The 24810-nt window shown below is 43.5% G+C and overlaps 1 protein-coding gene across 5 annotated transcripts; it reads left to right on the top strand.

The window, feature by feature from the left end:
• Positions 1–293: 293 nt before the first annotated feature.
• Positions 294–23380, top strand: LOC125329713 (dual specificity protein phosphatase 13-like). 5 transcript variants are annotated; one of them, XM_048312037.1, is made up of 6 exons: positions 295–724; positions 6383–6475; positions 6616–6644; positions 20360–20555; positions 21668–21888; positions 23011–23380. In XM_048312037.1, the coding sequence occupies exons 4-6, from the start codon at positions 20389–20391 to the stop codon at positions 23235–23237; spliced, it is 615 nt and encodes a 204-aa protein (XP_048167994.1). In that variant the 5' UTR covers positions 295–724; positions 6383–6475; positions 6616–6644; positions 20360–20388; the 3' UTR covers positions 23238–23380. The 5 variants fall into 5 exon arrangements, with proteins under 5 accessions (XP_048167996.1, XP_048167994.1, XP_048167992.1 ...); XM_048312035.1 differs by lacking the exon at positions 6383–6475; XM_048312036.1 differs by lacking the exons at positions 295–724; positions 6383–6475 and adding an exon at positions 5727–5868.
• The last annotated feature ends 1430 nt before the right edge of the window (positions 23381–24810 follow it).

Below are 24810 nucleotides of genomic sequence, written 5' to 3'. Positions count from 1 at the left end.
GTTGGGAGAGTGTTATTATATACACAAGTATAATTCATGCTTTTGTGCTCTCATATTCTGTAAACATCCACTTTCAGCCACAGCCAAGCACAGGATAGTGGGCTCGGTGAACCCTGGGTAAGGCCCAGGACAGGTGCTGTCATATTTTGAACTCACCCTCAAGCTGTGCTGTCCCCTCGTTCCTGGTAGCTTATTATTAGAACTGGGTCAAATGAGGCATTTGGGACTGCGGCTCGGTTGCATTGACTGACATTTTTTTCACAGGGAAAGCTCTATGCTGGCAGGAACAGCACCATAGCTTATGTGAGGACAGGAGTAGCATCTTTTTGCATAAGATTCACTTAAAGCAGAACGTTCATTTTTCTGGCTGTTCCCCGTTGCACCAGGGACGTAGCACTGAGCTAATCCAGGGAGGCGTCAAGGCGTGAGCTGTATTTAGACTCAGCCACCTGCTTGGGAACATCAAGCGGCAGAAAGAGCCTGCTTCAGTAAAAACCTCCCCTGTGCATTCTGCAGCAGCAGCTTCCAGCAGGCCCTCCCTCCTCTGCCTGACTCTGCATGAGGCCTCCAAAGGGGTCAGCACCTGAAGACAGACCCTGTCGGCCCAGGAATGCTCTGAGCCCGGCACTCCCTCTGCCCAGGAACTGCCAGATATTTTGGACAGCTGCAAGCTGGAATTAAATCACGTGGGTGAAGAGTGGCCTAATCTCTACATAGGCAATATGTAAGTGTTATTTGAGGCTGAGCTGTTCTGAAGGGCTGGGAAATACAGTACTCATTAACATATGCTGTCCAACTTTATTTAATTAGCATTGGTAAACTTCATTGCCTTAAAATAGACTTAAGATTAGCACAGAAGAAAGCAAAAGGACTATCCATTAAAGAAAGAACCTACTGCACAGGAAAATAATTAAAAAGAGAATTAGACTCTCTTTATTGCTTTGCATTAATTTATAATTGTGTAACATATAGATTTTATTAATGCTGCAGCATACAAAGCACAAGACAGACTCATGATCCTGAGCAGCCTTAAAATTTAACAATAATTAGGTTTTACCTTTTTTGGTGTAATGTTAACTAGAATGGAATTTTTCACATTCAAAAGTATTCTGATTTTGGCTGTTTATATGACAATTTGATTTGCAGTTGAAATTTCTGACAAATCTATGGATATTCTGAATGACAGCAGACTTCACTCTTTATTTCTCAAAACTGTGCAGATGGGTGTTTCACTCTGAAGCATGGAGACAGCATGCAATAATCTGCACTCAACACGCCCAGTGCCCAATGTTATGCCAAAACAAGTTTTTTTTTCACCACCATCAGGTTGCAAACTTGTTGAAATATCTAGAAATTACTGTAATTCCTACAGGAGAGAAGCAGGAGGAACTAATGACCCTGCTGATTGCCCACTGCTTACAGCTAAAAGCGGCCATTCTTTTAGTTATGAAACAGCAAACCCAAAAAATGAGCTAGGTGACATTGGGGAAATAATCTGCATTTACAAAACTTGGGTTTACGAATTGCCGCCGGCTTCCGAATGTCCCCGCGCTTGCCGGCAGGAGCGCGACAGGCGGCAGGTGGCCCCGGCACGGCGGGCGGGGGCACCCAGCTGCGCGGTGGCCCGGTCCGAGCCGGGCTGTGCCAAGGCAGAAGCCACAACAGCGTGCGGTGCCTCACTGAACCTCTGCCGCGGCCAGGAGAGTGGGAAACCGACCTTTGCCTTTGCGGTTCAACCTTGTAACTACACTTGGAAATTAACCCCTTTGCGTATTAGAACCATGTGCAGAAATAAGGACTTGGAGAATTGAGCCTGACGGGTAGTAAAGGCAAAGATTTAAGACCAAAAAATCACTGAAATTGTGTTGTCTTAACAGCAGCATTTGATTTTAGACAGCCTTCTGAGTGCAGTTTTAAGACCTCCTTTTAATGCCTGTGAGTATACATGTTCCAAGCTACTCTTGGATGTTTCTTTCAATCACATTCCGTCTCATGGGGGAAGAGAATGGTGGGGAATAAAATGAAAAAATATATAGATAACAACACAGTGTAGGTGTAGTAAGCAAAAAAAGAACTTTGAGCACATTCAGCTAACAGAAATAAAAATGTAAACAGGTTTCTTTGTTAATGCAACAGCTGAGCACTAATATCAGCTTAAATACGAGTTACAGATTGCAAACGGGGAAACTGGAAGTTGATCAAGTGCTACAGCCAACACCAATAAGACAAATGGGAACAATACCTGAGAATAAGGTTTCATGGGCTCTTCATGAGATAGAAATGGGGAAGAGAGAGAGTATGTGCATTTAGGGCCCAGCCCAGTACTCAGTGAAGTTAATAAACAGTGGATGTTTCTGTTCCTGAGCAAACCCATGCCAGCATTCGGACTTGTGCCAGAGCTAAAATAGCCCAGAGCAGTACCATATATTGTCACTGCTTGTTTCTGTGGAACCAGTTGCATGCAGTTTCTGAGCAGCTACTTGGAAATCAAAGATCAATCTAGAATTAATGCTGTATTTTATAATAAACATTTCTCCTTATGCCTTTATCAGAAATCTGATGTTGAGCATCTTTAAACAAGTTAAATATATCATAAAATAAAGTAGGGATGGCTGACTTTACATGATGACTTTCATCCTGGAGGACTTTGAAGTTGTCAACAAACTGATTATTAAATATCTGTCTGGCTATCAGCCATTGCTGATAGACAAGGCCAAGACCAAGACCCTTTGGGTTTAAAGGTAAAATGTTTTCTGAAATGCTACATAATAAGCAGCTGAGAGCAAAATATGTAAAATATCCTGCAGAAATCAAACTTCATGCTGATCTTAAGCAGGCAGGCTTATTAACTGCAATTTAACCAGATTAGCAAGGCTAATAGCACTTCAGCAAAGAAACATGGTACAGTTACAGACTGAGGCAAAATGGTTACAGGCTGTGCTAAAACGTCAGCGTGTTCAACACAGATATTTCAAATCCAATTATATCAGGACCTGAGCTACCTCCTGAAGTGAATTTTTGTAGGGTGTTTGGGCCAGCAGTCCTCAATGTGATTGTAGATAACTGAACTCTGTAAAACTTGTTAAATTTATTTCTTTTCAGAAGTGAAATAACTTGGAATTCTGCATTTCCAGATATGTTATGAGTATATTCAGAAATCACAACCTTTTACCATTCTTCTACTACCTTACTTTTTCTTACATGTCTCAAAGGGGAAAAAATGTCTCAGAGTGTGGTGGGCAGTGGGCTCTACAGACAGGAATACATTACAAGGCAAGAGGATAACTTGAGCTACTTTTAATCATGAGCTTTCATACATGATTCTCCATAGCTCCATAACCCATAACAAGGAAGGCCTGAAAAGGCTTGGTGATACCCATGCACCTGAATGCAGCACATTTTTGCATGGAGAATCAAAGGAAATCAAACTTTCCACAGCCAGGAAATGCATTATTATGGAATACCTGCAGAAGACACAATCAGCTTTGACCTTGTTGCCCATGTCTGTACATTCTGAGTGCTTTAATAAGGGCAAATGGCGAATCCCTGTCCCCATGGTAAACTGCTGTTCTTACAGAGCACTCACATTAAGCAATCACATATTACTTTAGCAGCATTAACTGAATGTCACTCAATCACTTGGGTAAGCCTAATTATCCACTTACAGACATTGTCTTCATTGGCACGTGGGAAAACAGCAGGATCCTGAGAGATGAGGAGTGACCAACAAAACCATATCCACATCAGGGGCAAGGATCACTCATACATGGTGTGCTGGTAATCATCAGAGTGTATCTTCTGTAGCAGGAGAGAAAAAGAAAAGCAATTATAAAAGGGAAGAAAGTTCTGAGTTCTCAGTCTGAAATCACCAATTTTTTTGTTGTTGTGGGGGGTTTTTTTGTTTGTTGGTTTTTTGGGGTCTTTTGTTTTTTTTTTCTGTACTGATTCATCAGAATACACAACACAAATAACTAAAAATAGTTACTTTCTGGTTTGAGAAACAGCCAAAAGCTGCAAAGAGCTATTGCAGAGACATGCCAACTGGCCATTTACAAAGCCTAATGCCATGTGTCTTCCTCTGTTTCTGGACTCAGATCTCTAGAAACATAAAGTGGTTCTTGATTTATGAAAGGGCTGTATGTAATACCCTGGAGGCTACTTTATCTCAGCTGCTGTAAATTGGATCTCTCAGAGATGAGATGAGATGAGATGCGAGTGAGGCAGAAGTACAAACTCACACAATCTGTGACCATGGCACTGCTCTGTGCAGCCTGGAACAGCATTACGTGTATTCCTTTCTGTTTCGAAAGGAAAAATCTTTATTTGCTATATTCTTAGAAAATGCAGATCTGCTTCCTTTATGCTGGCTTACTTTATGATATTATGCCACTTTTCCCTAGGCAATGCTATCCAAAGAGTTACCTAGCAGTGAGCAATTTCATCAAGCTGCAGGATTTACATATTGAACTAAGATACAGTATGCACCTAACTCCAAACTCTTATGACATTAGAAAAACACAAAGCGACAAGGAGAAACGTCAGAAAAACAATCTGAATATGAGATAAAGATGAAAGGAATATGACCTAAAGCTTTGGCATCAAATCTATTTTTCCTCTCTGTTTAGGGTATAGAATATTTCTGAATTTTATACGTTCCTGTCGTTCCTCAATCAGTTGGGTAAACGAGGGCAGCAAATATGCTATGTACTCCTCTGGGATAAGTTCCCAATTTGTTGTCCATTCTGCTCATTCAAACTCTTAAAATTCAACTCCAAGAGAAAATAGGCCCCTGTTTAAAATTAAATCTCTTAAGTGTATCCCTGGACATAAAAAGATGCTGACCTGTTTTGCTGATTGGTATCAGTAAATGAAAAGGGGAAAATGTTGTCCAACCCATACAAGAAGTCATCCAGATGGGAGACAGCTTTCTTACTCTGGTGACAATAGATGCTCAGTGGATGGGGACTTTCCAGAGATAACTTCCTCCTGCCATGCCCTGTGCCCAGCTCTGTCTCAGCTTTATGGACCTGAGAATTACTGCAAATATAATAAATTTTCAGCCATAAATTAGCCATTTCTCTCATGCTCAGAATTTCCTGTTCCCACCAAAATTCTTATTATTTGAACATTGCTGTGCCTCTAACACTGGTGAACATGGAAAGAGACAAGTTATTTACTTTTAATTGAATATTTCATAAAGGAACTGCTTTTTAAACCCTATTCTGCTGGCTCAGAAGGCAGGTTCCTCCCAGTACCCTGTCTTTTGTCAATGTCTCGCCAAGGAAAGGGGACTGTAAAGAAAAAAATTTGAAACTTTTATTTGAACTGTTGAAATGACTGCCCAAATTAGCAAGCTAAGCTAGACCACCCTAGAGTAGTTCTCAGAGCATTTGTTTGGAAAACAAATTGTAGTTTTAGACTGAAGTCCTAAATATGCAGAGGTAAAAATACCTGGGGAAGTTGCTGGTGGCAATTCAGCATCTCAGCAGAATTCCACAGCATTTGCCCAGAGTTCACTTGCCACATGCATGCATTTCTGGAGAAGATAATGCAGTGCTGCATCAGAACACCAGAGCTGAGACAACACTAATCCTTGTGGAAACTCCTATCCAAAACCAGCAGTGTAACCCAGGGGAGAATTTGCCCTCCTATTTCCAAAAAGAGAAGTCTGCCAAGGACGGTATGGCCTAAGAGGCACACATTACTGGCAGGCTCTCAAGTGTCAAAATAGATCCGGCGTTGCCAGCAGCATAGATCCTGTGCTTCACAGGCAACACACAGACAAGAAAAACAATCAAGTTGTCTGGTGGAAAAAGCGGCTTCCCAGGATCGCTCTGACCATGGTGTGATTGTGATCAATCCACACTGGCAAGTATCATCTTTCCACGTGTGTTTCGCCTCCCGCAGGCTGCCTGCGGAGAGCAGCTTGGGCAGGCTGATGCATGCTTGTTATTGCCGGCGTAAATATCTCTGCCTTGTGTTATTGTGGCACAAAGCAGCTGGACCATTTGAAAATCATTTAAAAAGCACTATAAAATTAGGGCTCCAGTGCTCTTATTTTATGGCTTTCACGAGCAGCCATTGCCTAGAGAGAAATTATCCTCTTTATTTTCAAGGCTAAAGGTTCTTTTAACATTCATCAAAATCGAAGTGCACCCTTGATAACACACTGAGCTGTTACTTATTTAGTACAGACTCTTTACCTTCTGCATAATATCACATTTGAGATCTCAGTTCCTCATATACAACTCATTTCATTGTGTCTGCTGTTGTTTTCACCAAGAGAAATTGCATAGTTTCAAGAGAGGCTGGATGATGCCCTGAAACATATTCTTTCCATAATTCCTTTTTTTTCTTTTTTCTTTTTTTTTTTAATTTTTAGAACAATAGCCTGGAGTGTTTTTGTTTCTGATCCTTCTATAAAAATGGCCAATTACCTCTTTGGCAATGGATTTGCACAGACCTATTAAGCGCTGTAAGTGAAAAGATTTTCAAGGGCAGAAATAATACTTAGGTGCATAACCTGATAAACTCACTTTGAAACATCTCTTCCCTGCGTATACAAAAAACTGTCTTTGATAATTTTTTTTTTTTTTTCCATTCTTGTTTTCACAGACAGCTTCTTTACCAAACTGAGGAAAACGGTGAGTGAACCAAAGCAGCATGACACAATGCAAACAGTACAAAGGGAAAGCCATTCTTTTAAGGAAAAAAAAAGCACAGCTGTATCGACCATACTTACAGCTCAGATCTGAAGGGCTTAGGAAGAGACACTGCATGAAAGCATCCATCAGCCACAAAGGTGGCAAATCAGGAATGGTAAGGTCCTGCACATGCTCTGTGCTGCAGCTCAAGAAAACCACTGTGTGCCCCTCTGTTGTTTAACCTGCCTTAGGTTTCTGGTCACCTTATTATCCAGACATCAAATACAGACTGAAGATAAACATTTATAAAGTCATAACCTTAGCTCTGTTCTCATGGTTCCCTCTTTGGCTAGGATTTTGTCTTTATGTCCTCTGGAGACAGCAGGCTCATTCCTGTGCCAATAGGCAGCATGCTTTCAGATCCCTGCAAGGAGGGTGGCTGGTGCTAATAGATCCTGCTGTGAAAGCATGTGTAGCCACATCGAGCAGCTGTAAAGTCAAGATGCACCATCCTGCCTGGAGGAGATACAACCAGGCAGAAAGCAAGGCTGCCTGTGTGCAAAGGGAGCTTTGTCACCATGCCAGCACCTCTGTGAACAGAGGGAGTTTGAGTTTTTAATGACAGAGATTTTGCCTGTCATCACCCAGTCTGTGATCCATCAAGGAAATGGTTAAGCTAATAGAGGGGTGAGATGAAGTTACTTGGTAATCACTATTGTTTATAGCCCTAGAAAGGTAGAAAATGGGACAAGCATGACAGACATCTTCATGGATGAAGGAGGTGGGACATTTAGTAAGTCAGGATAAGAAAAGCACCTCAGCTCTATGGCACATTTTTCTATTCCAATAGTCAGTAACCACCTTCCTGTGCCTGACAGTCTCAGAAACAGAGAGAAGGGCCCAATTAAGCTCACCTAGTTATGGGCTCCTGCATTTCAGTCGAGATTAGATCTTTCGGGTTAAGACTGACCCACCCAATCTCAGCCCTTACTTGTGGCGATAGTGAAAAGTGGCAGGAGAAGAGCAGAGATCAGTGTAGCCCTCTCAAGACCTGATCCAGCACCACGTGTGATTATGTCACCTGTGCAGGGGCTGCCTCCCTTTGGAGCTGACATGCACATGTGCTTGTTCCCTCTCAGGTGCTCATCTTGCTCAACAGAACAAAAATTAAAAACTCAGAGATATATCTCAGTAGAATAGAAATAGAAAATCCCTTCTACCCAGTAGTTTCAAATTCCTGGACAGCCCTGAATTTGCCTTTGCTTTGTGGATAAACTGTCTGTGGTGAATGGGTTCCCACTATTGTCTTCACTAAAAAAAGACAGCCAACTGACATTTGCAGTTACTACTTCAGTGCTGAAAGGGGAGGATTTTCCTTTCGAGCATTGAAGGGGAACAGGTGTCTAGAGAGTGTTGTTTCCCCCCCACATACATATCTACTAACACCTCAATGTGCAAAGGTTTGCTCACCTCACATCCAGAGCAGGATTAAGCATACCCTGGAGCTGTTTTGACCTAGATGATTAGTTGCTGAAAGCCTGACAAAAGGACCCAGGTTGTAGGATGTCCTGCACAAGGCAGATTCAAAGTAATTTTGTGCTCAGTTAAACCTATTAATTTCCAGGAAGGCTTAATCTACTTTTAAATAGCAGGTAGGACCCCATAACTCAGAGGTGGGCAGCCAAAGGGCAAAAGAAAGGTCCTGGATGCTGGCAGTGTTCTTGTGATGTTGCCAGCAGCTGCAGACCTTCCATCACTTGCTTTCCTCACAAAATGAAGCTGCTAACTGCAGAACCAAGTTGGGACCAAAGTAATTTTACCAGAAGAAGCAATACAAGAAAGAATACCTTAAAAATCCGAGTAGGATCAGAATCTGGAGGGAAAAGGTGTGAGGGCATTGGGAACCCATATCATTGGTTCTTTTCCCTTATCATCACAACAATTGAAAGTTGCTTTAAGCATTTTGATTTTGCTTCTTCACTCTTGATGCCTTGTCATTCTTCTCCATGTTGCCACTGTGAAATGAATCTTGGTTCATAGTGACAAATGTATTTCCAGCCTGGGAGGCAGATTTGGGATGTTTAGTGCCTGTGTTATAGAATTCAGTGTTTAGTAATGAGCAGTGTGGACACTGCATTCATAAGACAAGTGGAAAAGGTGCCAACGCAGGTTAGACCTGAATGTCTGGCTAGTTATTCATTCTCCATCAGCCCAGAGCACAGTCTAGGGGAAGCCAGCATAAGAAACAGGACAGATGCGTGTCTTCCAACTTCTGGCTTTCAACAGATTGGCTGCTTCTTAAACCTCTTGATACTTTTAATTACTACAGACTGGACAGAAGAACTGGTCCTAGCACAAAAGTCCCTAATTGCCCTCACGCCTTAACAAGCACCTTGCCTCCATCAGCTCCAAGGTTAGCTCAGGCTGTGGGAAAAAAAAGGAAAAGGAGGGGTGAAGGATGGGTGAAAAAGAAAGCTGAGTGGATAGGTGAGGAGCAGACTGGATGGGGTGAAGAGGAAGGCTGGGATGGGGTGAGGAGCAGGCTGGTGCTGGAGGAGGATCTGGGGAGGCCACTGCCACGGGCCAGCACAGCTGCCATGAGCGTGAGCTTTGTCCCCTCAGCAGATAAACTGCAAAGGCTACTGATGAACGTCCTCAATGCCTCAGTGAGGGAAGGCCAGGCTGGGCTGGGCCAGGCCAGGCCAGGCCATGCTGGGGAGCAGCAGCGTGGCAGGGCCAGAACCTGCTGCATCTGCGCAGTGCTGCCATTCAGAATTAACTAATACCAGTTAATGAGCTCCTGGTAACTGCCATTGACACACAACAATTTCTGTGATTTTCCACAGCTTTCTTTGATGTGTTAGAAGAGTGCAGGGGAACCACCACACTGGCCACTGAGGAGGAATGCCTTTGGATAACTCAAAGCCCCTAGCCAGTCTGGTTGTACTTTCCAACCCAATTTCTATTCTTGTAGAGGGTTGATTTAAGAAAAGCATATGATGTGAAAGCAGCTGGGGAGAGAGCATGAACAGCACAGACTCCTTCATCCCAGCCCTATTCCAAAGCCCCAGCAGCTCCAGTGACACCCATTGCACGAAGAGTCAGTTTTCCCAGGAGAACAGGCAGGAGGGACACTGATTTGACCCCACTGCCCAGCCCAGCAACCTAGTGCAACACCCTGTCAGCACCCAGGCATGCTCTCCTGCCCAGCTGCTGTCCCTCAAGTCTCCCACTGCTTCTGAAAGCCAGAGCAGTGGATGTGTCCTCTAGCTTGGCTCTTTTTCTACTGTGGCTGGAGGAACAGGGAATGGGAAGAGAAACATATTTGGAAAATATGCTATAAAAGACTAAAATAATCACCCTGCTTTTTACTTTATGTGAGTGCGTTATGTCTTGGACTGGTTTGTACAATAGATTTTGCCAGCAGAACAAAACCAGGCCAAACTGCACAGTGTACAGGAAAAAAATAGGCACTGTCACAGGCTTTTCTTATACAGAAAACCTGCATGGGAAAGGATACGGTGTAGATCTTTCGATGTATGCACCCAGGTCAATACCAATCTAATTTATTCCGTACATTTCACATTTTTCTTCCGTCCAACATATGCAGTTTCTTGTAAGTGCTCCCTTTAAATGCCGGTCAGGAGTGTAATTGCGTCCTGCAATGCCCATCGCTGCGTATTTTTAAATCACCCAACATTGTTTTTTCCTGCCATCTTGTGGCAGCAGGAAAAATCACAGCGTTTTACTGGCAGCGGTGCTGCCCGCTGGCGTAAGGTAAGGATTGTCAGTAAAACAGTCTAATCTGTAATTGGCATAATTGCAAAAAAATACACCCCCTCTTGTATATTTAAAAGCTAGACTGATTCTTCCAGCTCTACTAGTTGATCTTGTAGCAGGGTTATCCCAGAGCGAAATGTCTGTTTTGTAGACCTTGTGTTTCCTTAAGGCCCTCAGCTACTGACTATGAAGAGCAAAGGAGAGTTGCATAACAGGTGAGACTTTGTCATGTTATCACAAGACTTCATCAAGTGAACCCTAGATATTTTGAAAAGGCTCCTTTATGCCAGTGTTGCTCTCGGGTCTTCATAGCTCCTTAACAAAGCCACCTTTGTTTCCTATCAAACCACAGGAAGATCTTGTCTGATGGACATGTAAAGCTTTTACTGCAACAACTATTTCTGTCTGATGTCTCAATGTAAACACCGAAAAACCTGCCCAAACACCTTGTATTGTTTGCTTAATTCTAAACCAAAACATTTTCATTATTTTGTTAAAAACACATATAAGATTTATCTAAGACTGAATTTAGGCTCCTGGGTTTTTTCCCCTTTTCCTGCAATCACAGAGAGGTTGTTTGAAAATGAACACTTGTGATCCCAACTCTCCTGCCACAATAGCTCTTCCGACATAGTTGAGGTAAAAATATGAAAATTATATATGATAACTAAAAAAGAAATCAAAAAGAAAAAAATGCCAGTATTTTCCCTTAAAATAAATGCAAAATTCAGAGCCAGTAAGAAAAACTACACACTAAGAAAATTTACAGCCTGCAAAGAGAGCATAAATAAAAGCTCTTCAAAGCTTTGTTCATTTTCACTAGCACCCACAAAAATGACTGCTTGGGATGCCAGGCACTGGAGAAAAGGATGTTAGTGCTATTTATAGTTCACAGGTGGCTCCCACTGCCATTGTACCTGAGAATCTCGCTGTCCTTAATGCATTCCTGCGCACAGCAACTTTCTCAAGCAGGGGACAGCCTTCCCAAGCCTGTGCTGGAGGCACTGAGGCTTGCTTTGGGAAAATGGACCATTACGTTTGTGATGTGTTCCCAGACTGCCTGTTGTAAACCACCTGCAGCAGGCACAACCTCCAGCAAGGACGCACTCCTCCCTTCTACCTGTGCTCAGCTCTCCCTCGGGAGCCCTGAGGCTGCTGCTTTGCTGGAGGCTCTTCTCCCCTCCATCACCCTACCTACCAGCCTTGGCATCCATCTGCAGTCCACACCGAGCCACAGCACAAACCACAAGCAGAAAAACAACAGCATAAATCCTGGCAAGATAAAGTGAAGATACCTTCCAAAAACTTGCTGGCACATAACAACCCTTGTTTCTGCCCTGCCTGACCACCTGCAAGACTCGCATAGCCTCAGTCTCAGGAGTTGGGCAGCACCATGCTGCCTGCTTCTTGCAGAGACTTCGCAGCAGGGCCAGGCAGGGAAACTCCTTCCCAGTGACCCTGGGACTGGTGATGCCTTAAGAGGCCTCCCAGAAACAGAGACTGGACAGGAGTAAAAGAATAAAATAGGTATTTATTTGAAAGGCCTTCAAAGGTACACCCTGGGAGCCACAGGCTGTTGCCAAAATGGAGCCCAAGATGGACGACAGGTCACGAGTTCTTCACACCTTTATAGGTTTGGTCCATTTGCATATCAGGGTTAATTCTCCAATTATAGCTTCAGTTCAATGATGTAATTTCCCTCTGCTTGCCCCCCTTAGAAGCTCTTTGGATTATACTTTTTGGGCCTAGGATGGTCTGAGTGACCTTGGAGAGCCAGCCCGGAGGACCTTTGTTATGTCTACCTAGCACAAGTGAGCAGAAATTAGCAAGATACAAGAAACCTCAGAGTTACACTCTAAGCAGTACAGAATCAGGAAAATATAAAAGTTAAAACCTAGGCATCACTGGGCGTTCCATGGAGCAGCAGCATGTCCCCCCTGCCTTTGACTCCTCATCCCTCACAGCCCAAAGAGGCAGCTGCACACGCTGCTTTGCCCACAGCCCCTGACGAGGCACTTCCTACTTCACTCTGATTTACCTGGCACCCTGATACCAGGGTGCTGCAACAGGAAAACCACTCACAGTTTTATTTCCTCAGATTTAAGGTAGGAAATTAGGAGCAAATACTCATCACACACAATCAAAAAGTTTGCAAATGACAGGAAATCCCAGTTGTATGTCTTAATATCTTCTTTTAGTTATTCTCATGTGCTCATTAGTGGTCAATTCCTTTGTGACATACAATCACTCTTCTTAAAAGATGACTTAATCAAAATCAAATAATGATTTTAAAATCAGCAGTTAAAAAAAAAAAATCTAAAGAAAAAACATTCCACTCTGCCCCAACAGAGCTGAGAATGTCGCTGGAAATCTCTGTGATATGCCTGAAAAACTCAAGTGCCAAAATAGATCTTCCACTGTAGAGTTTTGAAGTTTGCTCTTGATTCCACAGCAAAGAATTTGTACAGCTTTGTCAGCCTTAGAAAAACGTGCCTTTTTTGTATGTACCCTTTCAAGCAAGGCAAAGCAAGGAGAGCACTTCACTGGTTATGTTAAAAGTGCAGGGAGAGACAGACAGCTCAAAGCTACCCCTGCCAAACGACTGAGGAATATCAAAACCCCTTTGTCATGCCTTCAAATATCCTGAAATCTTGCAAACTTGACAGCATTGTCAATTTTGTATTGACAGCAGCAGTCAGATAAAAATCATTTGAGGAGTAAAACAAGGAGAAGAAAAAAAACCCCTTTAATCCACAGTCACACAAATCTATACTGCCTGCCGAAGTGCAAGTGCTTTGGAGCCCCTTTTAATAGCAATATATTAACATCCTTGTTTGTCTTTCCTGGATCTTGCAAGACAAATAATTTCCCCATATCCCTCTCTCAGTCTGGCCTCTTTGACACCATTTTTATCAGAACTGCCCATAACTTACACCTATCAACAGCCTGTGACACCAATGAAGTCTTGGCACAGCACTGGCTGTGACAGTGCTCACTGAACTGTTATCAATATCAAGGTCATTTTGTTTTTCTTGCTCTCAGTGCAGCTGCAGCTTCTCTGCCCTCAGGGCATGAGCTGCCCAAGAAAGCTTTCTGTCTAAGCTCTTCACAAGCCACAGCCTCTCTGCTTCATTACTGGCATTATATAAGATTAGAGTGAAGTTTCTACTATTAGAAGCAGTTAGCTGCATGGTGATTGTGTGCTCCCCTGATTACAGCATACAGCACAGTTATGGCTGCTGGCAGCAGGACTAGAGAATTTTAATTCAGGGAGAAGCATGAGCATAGTTGAGATGCATCAAAAAATCAGTAGTTTTGTGAGGCTTGAATTCCTAGCTGTGTGGGACAGGAGTGCCCCAGAGGAGAAATAAAGGGGAAAGAGCATCATCCTAGGCTCGACAGATACTCACAGACAGTCGGAAATTGTACTAGGAGCCTGTGGAGGGCAGCGCTGTCTTGCTGGGGATGGTGCATTGCATAGCTCAGAGATGCCAGCTGCTAAGGTAATACTTCTTTTTTATCTCTTTTGAATCTGAAAGCTGCAGATGTAAAAGCTGTCGTTGTGCCACAGCCATGACCTGTCACTGCAAGCAGGACTGTCCGTTTTTCCAACCAGCACCTTCGTTTTTAAGCCTTCCTTTCCTGCAGCTTTAGCCCCATGCGTGGGCAAGTGCTTCTTCCTAGGCTGCATGACTCTCAAATACGAGGGTCGGGGGAGGTGGGAGGGGGGCAACACAAAGGTTCTCCCCCTTGGAATGACAAGAGTTTTGGGAAAATACGTGCAGATCCATTACACTGCAAAGAAGAGGAAATGCTCTCCAGGAGCACTTCTGTAGGGTAGCACCCTCTCCCCAAAAAACAGCAAGGCGCAGGTGAAGCTCATCCCCCTGAGCCTGAGCTCAGCAAGCTCTACCCCTCCTGGGGGGCTTGCCTTGTCCAAGGACAGCCGTGGCTGTGTGGCCTGGGATGGGGCTGCTGGAAGGCACTGTGTGAGAACAAGTGGTGGGAGGCCTCATTGGGGCTCCCCGCCTCACTCAGGGGCCCCTCTGAGCTGAGATGCTCGGGCTCCATCTCCACCTGCACACCTGTGTCTGGCCATGCACCCCCTTGTCTTCCCACTTCACCTGGGACCTGCCTCACCACCAGGAGCTCTCCTGGCTATCCAAACCTTGCCTAAGGCTGATTGCTCTCACCTGCCCTGCCCTGTGATTGCTCCCACTACTGAAATGGCCTTGTGCATTCCTGCCGTACCCAGACGGAAGAAAGTCCTGGGGGAGCAGCAGCAGCTGCCCCTCCAGCATCATGGGCAGCCCTGCACAGGAACAGGAGGGCTCACAGAGGAGGGAGCCTTTAGCTTTCCAGCCCAGCTCAGGCGCCTTGCAAGCTGAAGTTGGTACCTTCCAGCTCAGTTAGGAAAAGTGAGAGGGCCCCATCATAAATGTACAAGGCCGGACGTGAATGGAGATGTCAGGAGGGAGACCACGCGGTGAAGAGGTGTGAAGACTCGGATTTTCTCCCACCCTGTAAAACACGGTTGCCAGTGTAGGGTGAGGGGCATCTGCAATCTGAGCTGGGCTGGGCTGAGGGGGAAGCCATGGGGGCTTGGAGGGCTGCTCCTGCTCTTTCCTGACACTGTGGTTAAAGGGCAGGCTGTGTTTTCCAGAGCCCTTGATCTGGCATCTTTCCCAGGCAGTAAATTCTCTTAAAAACTGAACTAAACAGAGCCTTAATTGTACATTCTGCTTTTCTCTTCACTCCAAAATAATGGCAATAGCATTTATACAGTGCTGCATTGAACATATACCCGCACTGAGGCTGAGGGACCGATTCTGCTTTCCATTATTCAGGGGCACTGCCTCTGGTGAGGCAGATCAGAGTTTGAACAGTGAGCTGGAGCAATGAACTTCTACTATTCCCTGCTGTTTGACTGTGGGCAAAATAAAAGGCCATAATACATGATGCAGTCAGCCAAGAAAGCAATATTGCTCTGCCATGTGCACAGTCTACACCAAGACAAGTCCAGGATCTCATTTCTAAATTCCCATAGGTGCCTCATTTAAACCATCAGCCATAACCTGCTTCTCATTTTCAATACCACTTGGTATTAGAGCTGCAGTGAACTGCTGGTGAGAGATTCTAATTCCTGCAAACAAGCCCCTGTAGGCTTGCAAGGAAAACAGAGAGTTCCCCTCTTGGTTGCCTGCTAGGTTCCCATCTGGCTGTTTTAACTTTGCTATTGCTTTTAAATGTGCCTGTTTCTGCACACAAAGTTTTCAGCTCTACCTCAAGAGACTCCTGGGTTCTCTTAGCATCAGATTCTGACCAAAGTAGAGACACAGACTGGGTCTTCTTAACAAAAAGGAAAATCATATTTCACATTACAGTATCTAAAAGATTAATTCCACTAACATGATCATTTCCTTGTGAACCATGCTTCTTTCCATCTGGACTTTTCCATCAGGAGGACAAAGAGCCATAGTGTTACCCACTACCTGAGAGAAAAGAGCAAGGAGTGTAAAAGATGAGTGCAGAGATGCTTGCTGAGAGAAAAGAGAAGAAAAAACAGAGTAGACACCATTTTCAAATGCATCAAGAAGCTGCTTTTTTATTTTTTCCCTTCCACATGATTTATAGTCTGACCCCATGCTTTGGAATTTTGAACCATTTAGTTTTTCAGGTTTTTGATTCAGAGAATTTAGGATATTTGGCTGCAGGATCTTTCTGTATCATGTTATTGTTAGGTAGTGTTTGTGCTATTGTAGTAACCACAGGTCCTGCTGTGCCTGAGGCTCTCAATAATCTCATGTAAGGACTTGTTATTGAAAGACATCTGTCCCCATCCAAGCTATCAGCATAACCACAGGCAGAGCTGTGCCAGCTAGGAAGGTGCTAGCAACACAGAAAGAGGAAAGGTGATTGGGGTCCAACTAATGCCCTGCCAGACTCCTCTTGGGACTCCAGACATTCATTTAATCTCTGTACAGCCCAGTTTGGTCTTGAGGAGACAAGGGAACAACCATGGCAAAATGGCAGGAGGCCCTGTTACAGAAGTGGAAATTAGGGCTAGACAAATAGGTGGCTACTCAGTCTGTGTTCATTTTTAGTTAAATAAAACATGTTTTTCTCAACCAGGAACAAGCCATTTCATTTTGTTTTAATGTTTTAAAATATTTTATGCAATGCAGGAGAACAAATACCAAAACAAAGTGACTGAATAGAAAAATGGAAATAGTAATTCTTTTTGAAATAACAAAATTAACTATTTCTTATCTACAATATTGGAGTGTTTGTGTTTTTACCCACAAAACTTTGCTGAGTTTTTTTTCACAGGAATCTGCAAATGCAACACAAATCAGTTAAATGCTTTAGCCAATTCGTCACTGGGGGTTTGTGTGGGCTTTTTTCTTTTCTTTTTTTTTTGCCAGAGAGATGGTCAATAGGAAATGGCAATTGTTTCCACCACAGAGAAAGGAAGGGAAAAAAGCCCCAAACCAACAAACCAAAAAGCTTTGCAGACTGTAGTATTCAAGTGGCTAGACAATACTGGGGAGATACAAAGCTCCACTAGGTTGTTGTAGACAAGGTTCTGACATGACTGGGTCCCTCAGCAGCTGCACCCAGCTGCATGCAAACAGCATGGAGTCACCCACAGGACTTCCTGGGTGCTCCCTGCAGCCAGGCAGTGCCACCTATGGCCACCTCCAGCCTGGGCCTCCAGGGCAACTCCTGGACCACTGGGCAAACACAGGCTCCACAGCCCAGACAGGGAACCAAGCAGGCCTTGGCCATTTGGGGTGTACCCCAGGGCCCCAGGTGTCTGGGAACTGATGCAGAATGACAAGACAGTTTTAAAGCTTGTGCACTACCTTGTATTTTGTGGATTGCCCTTAAAATCTCTGTCTGGCATCAAAAGTCTCCCATAGGTAGAATTTTTTGTTTGCTTCTGTTGTTTTACTTTTAAGCAGAAAAAAAAATAGGAGAGAAAGATAGAAAGAAAGAATCTAATGAGATGGCTACAGTTTAAAAGAAAATTAATCCCATCCAACTTGCATGGTCTAGATCTCTGCAGAAAATGTTAGTGACCTTGTAAGACAGAATTTTTTTTCCCTCAGGTAGAGGGATTCGTGCTCTCCTACAGTCACTGACTGTTTCCAACCAGAGCAGCTTCTGGGAGCCACCCAGAGGGAGAAGCTTAGAGAAATGTAATCAGTCGCAGTACCTTTGCTACCTCTGCAGTATCTTAAAGTAGAGGGTGGGGGAAAATCTTCACCAAAGTCCCTGGCCTTCAATTAAAAAATTCATATTGCTTTCCTCATTAGTCCAATGATCTGCTATAGCTATTTCCAAGCTTACCAGAGCAGAGCAATCCAATTTCAAGGCCAGTGCAGTGCAGGCAGGAGGGTGTTCTTGGGAGGAGCTATGCTTGTGTTGATACAAGGAACTCGCTTGTCGGGCATTAGTCACTTCAATAAAACAATGTTGGCACACTTTTTGGAAAGAGGATTGCTCTGTGAAAGGGAGCTCTGTTGCAAAGCATCTCCCTGGCTTCCAAGGCCAGAATCACCTGCGAAGTGTCACTGGCACCAAAATGACTCAATTATTGGAGAACCTCCTCAAAGTCAGGTCTTGAACAAAAGGCCTCACAGTGTAATTCTCTTTGCTCATCATCTCCATTACTGTAACTAACTGAGAGGCTACAACAGAAGTTTAAAGCAGCAGGGGCTAGGAGAAGTGAAAGTTTGGTATTCATCTGCTCTACAACTTCAGCCCTTAAGCATTTGCAGCAACTCAGAGTCAGCCACACTCCTCAAAAATGAGCCTGTGGTCTTAAGAATCTCCTGATGTAGAAGCTGTATTATCTTCTTTATTTCCTTTTACTGCTTCAGCTAAACGTTCTGTGTCAGTGAAAGTACAAACAGGTCATCATGAAGATGCTGGCAATAGCTCTTGAGCACAGTGCATGACTTTCACAAGGCAGTAAAACTTGTAGGGCAATGCACAGTATCTGTTTCTGTGCTATTCTTCATGCTAATCTGTGCTCGGGTTGCACAACATACTCCTTTACCAAAGCTCTTGATCTTAATTATCTGCCCTGAAAAATTTGTAGGCTTTTATCTCTATATTCCTCTCTATTTCCCTGCAGTTCTTTTATTCCATCATTAAAAGTAAAACCAGTCCTTTTTTTTTTTCCTATGTCTCCCATCATTTTTATTGTGCTTTTCATATATTGCTTATTAAGTAGTTACCCTAGGGAGACCTCTTTCTTATTGGAACATACAAAAAGCTGTAACTGCATTTAACATTTGTGGGAAGGAGGAGGGAGGAAAGGGCAAAGGAAGCAAATTTAGACTGAGGTCACAGACATATATACATGTATGTTCAGTAATATGCCTCACATCATCTCCACTTCTTCTTCCAAAGGCAAAAATATATTCTCCCTTCTTTTCTCCTTATTCCCCAAATCAGCCTATACTGTTAAAAATAACGTACATGGACAAAGTTGTTGTTTTAGGAGCAACATCTATCTGGCTGCTGCTGCTGTGGGGCAGGGGAGAGACCAGATGACTTCTGAAGGTCCCATCTGCACTTGTTTTCTAAAATTGCTGAGAAAATAAACCCAAACTTTAGATTTAGGCATTCAGGCATTAGACTGAAAGCTGATGCCATATCAGAATAAACACCATTTACCCTACTTTGGGAAGAGTTCTAGTGTGCCTTCCACATTGATTATGGCTCTAGTAAGAACAAGCAACCAGACAAAGCTCATCAATATTTTCAGGAGACAAGAACAGCAATTCAAGATAATAAGATCCAGGCAGAAGAAATGCTCCTAAAGTCTCAGAGAAGGGACTGCTTGAATATCTTCACACTCTTGCTCTTGACTGAGCTCTGCTTCCAGCTGAACCAGCTGGCCTGGGCTTCCTGGGTCTAAACCAGCAAACAGCATTGTGAAAGGGCTGCCCCTGTTCCACAGCATGATTTGTGAGGGTTCACAGGTCTATGATCTCACAGACCTGTGAGGGAGCCCTAGATGGGATTCTCAGCAGGACAACAATGCCAGAACTTTTAGCTCTATAATTTAAAAAATACTCTTTTTTCTCACATCCTGGGTAGGTACCCTGCCCCTCAGACAAGAGAAATGGCCCCTCTCTGGAGGGAAGTAGCTATCATATTATTTATACAGAGTGAAACAGCTCCCAGAGGAGAGACTGAGACAGACAGGCACAAGAATACCAGTATAGCTAAGTGTCCAGGCATATTCAGCTGAGAGAGAAAAAACTAGTTCAGATCCTCTGAACTTCTCTTTCTATACAGACATACATGCATATATATGTTTATATATGCATGTGAAAATCCGTTCCTATGTATACGTGTACGTATGCGTATACGTGTGTTTAAATACGTCACTATAAATGAAAGAAAATTGTATGCACACACCTTTTATGTGTGTGTACACATACAACATACAGATGTCTCTCACATACACATCCTAAGATTTCCACCTTGGCCCTAGAAGCTTTGTAAGTATAAGTCAGTTTAATGATGCAGTCTTTCAAAAGCTTCAAGAATTTTAACTAATCAGAATCAAGTGTACACAAATACTCCGGTAGCTCATCAACAAAAAGAGAAATTATACCTGTGCCTACAAGGTTCATCCAGTCTGCATTCTGGTGGTGCAGATGTTCTTTACCAATGGCGTTACTTGACAAGAAATCAAATCACATTATCTTATACTGCTTTCTCAGGGGAGAAATTACATGCCTGTAGAGTCCTACCCTTGAGTCAGTCTGGCTCTCTGGATGCTTTTAGCAACACCTGCAGGCCCTGCTGCACACACTAGTTCTAATAATGTAATCCTATTTGGAGGGTAATGAACAGGTCTACTTTCTAGGGAGTAGTATTTCTGTATGAAAATTTCCTCTCATTCATTTCAGAAAAGCTGTCTCTGATACAGCCTGAGTGCATGCAAGGGAGCAGCAAGATGCCTCACACCAGAGACTCTTCATCTCTGACTAGCAGCACTTCCTATGAAACACCAGCACTATCAGATCTCCAGCGACTCCTGTGGCTCAGAGGAGGGTCTGATAATCATGTGGACCAAGTCTGGCCAAATATCTACCTGGGAGATGCGTAAGAACATATGGTTCTATTGTTAAACAGTTATCAGTCCTTAAGAGGAGGAGGAAAAGTTGTGGTACACTGGGGAGCAGCTTCTGGGTCTTCAGGAATGTTTTTGTGATACAGGCTTCCAAAACTGGTGATGTAAAGAGCTTGGATGTCAGGAAAAACAAGGCATGCAAAATGGTGACTTACAGTGTGTCTGACTTGGTTTTTTATATTCTTTGAGCCACCATGGATTTGGCAGGGTAAAAATTATTTGTATTATAGACTAAAGTCCTCAAACAACCTATGCCAAATTTATGTCAATTCTGAGATGCATTATGTGGCCTGGAAGCTGTGCTCTAAGGCAGGAGACAAGACGCCAGTAGCCCTCACAGTCAAATAGGGGTAGCAAGATTAAGAGCCAGAAGGAGGAAGGCTCAAATGAATTGTACAACAGTGATCTTGGCATTCCAAATCCATGCTTTCTTTCAAAGAAGATAAAACTGAAAACATCAAACAGGAATTTTCATGCAAATACCTTATTCTTGTGACCAATAATATTTATTCCTATTTCCTTCCAATTTGACTGCTGCAGATTATCATTAGCTCATTTTCCCAGCTCCTCTTCCTCATGAATATATCAGTTAAGGTTCAGAATTCTGTCGAATACCTATAGTCCCAATTTATGGTGGGAAGTGGGGTTCACCTAGCTGGTGAACACAATGCATCCACTTCATGTCCAAATCAGGAACAAGGTGTTGCTGCATCTGTGTGAGTTCTCAGTCTTGAGACCAGGCACACTATCAATGAGAGATTAGCTCTAGAACTTCTTAAACAAATATTTAAAGGAAAATCTTGACTACTTCATACAGTAACCATGTTCTCAGGGATTAACTGCTGGGAGGCATTTGCTTAACTGACAGTATCCCACTGGCAAGTCTGTGCTCCCACTGCTCTCCACACCCCCATATCACATTTTTCATGCACAAAGCACTATGTGCTTCTCGAAATTTGCTCCTCTGTAAGCAGGATGCAGTTCCTGCATCCTTCCATAGTGGGAGCAGGCACTAACTTTAAACCATGCTATTTTTGCAGAATGCTAGGAGCGTTGCCAATGTGCCCTTCATGTCTTTCAACAGGTGGGCTGCTAGGAGCAAAACTACACTTCAAAGCCTCAACATTACTCATATCCTTAATGCAGCAGATGGACCATATAGCATCAACACGGGAGCCAAATATTATGCAGATCTGCAAATAGAGTACTATGGAGTAGAAGCATTTGATGATCCTTCCTTTGATTTAAGTATCTTCTTCTATGATGCTGCCAATTTCATAGGCACGGCCTTAAACTCTTCAGGAGGTAAGAGAAAAGCAAAGATAAGCTTTGGGAGGAAGCTTCAACACAAGCCAAATGACTTCTCCTTGCAGTAACAGGCACCAACAGAGCTCAGAATCAGCATATGGTTCAAGGCAGCACACGTAGAACCACTGAGCAGAGGATGGAGAAGGGTGCCTATGCCATGTGCTGCAGGGAAGGTGGCTGTGCCAGGTCCCCAGGAGCTGGGGAAGACTGGCTGCCTGCAGCCCAGCATGGTGGAAAGAAGGGCAAGCTCTGCAACCAGAGTGTAGAGGGAAGGGCAGAGATTATGGCACTGCAGATGCTGCCCCATGGGCCCATCCTGTAGGAATCAGCAGGATGTGTGTGCTTCCACATGTCCCTCCCACCCCTCGCACACAGACGGGGGCTCCAGCTGGGGATCCTGCTCTGCTTGCTGCTCCAACTCCCTGTGGGAGCAGTGGCACTTCGGTGCTGGCTCGAATGCTTCACACGCTCAAGTACTTCACAGAATTGGAGCTTTATTCAGCCTGTCTATTAAGACTGAGAAGCAGCAGAAGTTAATGAACTAAGTCGAAAACTACGAGACTGACCCGCAGTCTGCTGAATTTTTGTCAGCAGAGTTTGGATTATGGCCTAGTTATCATAATTTCCATTTGTTCCAGAGTTTGCTCTGACTCTGACTGGCTGCAGGATCTGCTGCTTTCACTGGAGTGCTTTATTAAATCCTCAGTTACAGCTCACACTGGGCTGCTGAGATACAGTAAATTACGACTCCATTTTTACAGGCAGACTATCCCACAGAGTTTGTGGGACTTGCCAGTGATCACAGTCAGGGCTGGGCCAAATTTTTCTGCCAAAACTTGTTTTTTTCCACAGAAAACTATACTAACAAGTTTAGTCACAGAAAGCTTCTCCTTCCACAGAAAAGTTCAACTATTTTAATCTTAGGCCTAAATTAGATGCAGGAGGTCAGTTTGAAATACCACCTTGCCTGAGAGGTGACCTTCCTGAAAGCATGAGGGTCCACTAAATGTCACCATTGCTTTTTTAACTTGTTTCTAGTATTTTTTTCTCCTCCTTTGTCTTTTCCACTTTAGAAATGCTAAAGCACACTCACCTTGCTGTGCCTTTTTGTTTCTGCAGGTAAGGTGTTCGTTCATTGTGCCATGGGAGTGAGCCGCTCAGCAACTTTAGTGCTTGCCTTTTTAATGATCCATGAGAACATGACACTTGTGGATGCTCTAAAGACAGTGAGTGCTCACAGAAACATCTGCCCAAATTCGGGGTTCCTCAGCCAGCTCCGGGACTTGGATATTAAACTGAACGAAGAGAGGAAAGGAACCAGAGCATCTCTTACCAAAGGCCTGTGAGAGAGTATTGCTGAAAGAAAGAGGACAAAATCTTATTTCAGTTGCCTGTATCTCTTATAGATGAACTGCATTTATAAATTTAGGACACAAGTTTATGAGACACCAGGATGCATGTTATTAATAAAAGTAGATTTTGCTTGTTCTTTCTGTTTTGCAAAGCCTTCCTAGATTTATATTTATGATTGGTTGTATACTCTATCCTTCACTCTCCACCTTAAAACACTGGTGTCTGCTGGTTTAAAAGAAAAAAAAAAAAAAAAGTAAAAAAGAGAAAGAGATCAGGTTCCACTTCAGAAATAGCTGTGTTTCAGCAAGTAGTGAAGCTCATATCACTTTATGAAGTGTTAGGCTATTTGAGGTGAAAGATGCCATATTATTTATGCTACAGTAATGCTTAGAAGTTTTCTTATGAACCTGCCCCCCACCCCTTTGCTCCCTGTATCTCAGAGGGTTTGTATTTTGAGACTTGAATCTGGCACTGGTTAGTTCTTGCTTTTACAATTGGTGGAGCTCCTGAGTTGGGGTAAGAGGCTCTTTAAAGGCAGAGAAGCTGGGAAACAACACAAGCCACTCTAAGAAATTATTCCAGGTATCTCTACAGTGTTTTCCTTTTGGCTGTTCATCAGAGCCTTTTTCCTCCATGGAAGTACATTTCTGTGTGAGGACATTCCAATATTGTTCATCTTCCATAGTAAAAATCATGGAGAAAATGCTGCAGAAAATGCTTCTAAAGAAGAAGGGGGGTTCCCAGCTGAGGCTGGTGCAGGAAAATATTTGACGACAAAGTTCAATGCATCCCAAATTTGTCTGACAGTTCAAAATCATAAAACTTAGTATTTTCTTCCTTAAAAATAAAAGGTTATTAACATTACAACATCATATTCTGTGGCATTTGCTTTTGTGAGGTGGACTCAAGTGAAAACTGAAGACACACAGGAATGGCAAGGGAGGTGTTGACAGGCATCAGGCTTTCATCTTTGTGTCTCTGGGCCACCATAAGAGCACTCAATAGCTACTGTCATCTGATGGATCAGTGCTGCCTGGAAACTATGTGAAGCACATCTGGCTTTTGGTTCCCAGCGGACAAGCATTTGCAGCACAAAGCCAGCTCCAAAGCCAGCTGGGGATGGCAGTTTGTATTCCTAGTACCAAACTCAGGAATGCAGAGGCATGAATACTCCCCACCATTTGAGCTGGCTACTCAAAACCAGCTCAGCAACAAGGGAAAACATTCCTTGCCTTTTCCAGTATTGTCTACAAGGTTAATTTCTGCCTTCAGGACAGACAACTCAGCACCTTTTATAATGCTTTTAGGTGATACCTACATCTGCTCTGTGGGCCAGACTATAGGAGCCAGAGCACAGAGCAGAGTATTCGGCACCGAGGACCTCATGCCAAGGTCATACCAAGGGCGTCTCAGGGGGTTTTACTTTGGACTAACCCTGTGGATTGGACAGCCCTGAGCAGCAGTAGAGAAGTGCTGGAACACTTCTTTGCTTTAGCTCCCTGCATAAAGAAACCTCCTCATGATCTCTGGGGCTGCTTTGCAAAGGCAAAAAAACTTAAGCAAGTA

This window comes from Corvus hawaiiensis, chromosome 8 (genome assembly GCF_020740725.1).
Source record: "Corvus hawaiiensis isolate bCorHaw1 chromosome 8, bCorHaw1.pri.cur, whole genome shotgun sequence".
In the NCBI taxonomy this organism is placed as follows: Eukaryota; Metazoa; Chordata; class Aves; order Passeriformes; family Corvidae; genus Corvus; species Corvus hawaiiensis.
The sequence above is the reverse complement of the archived record's forward strand: the minus strand, read 5'-3'. Positions and strand labels throughout refer to the sequence as shown.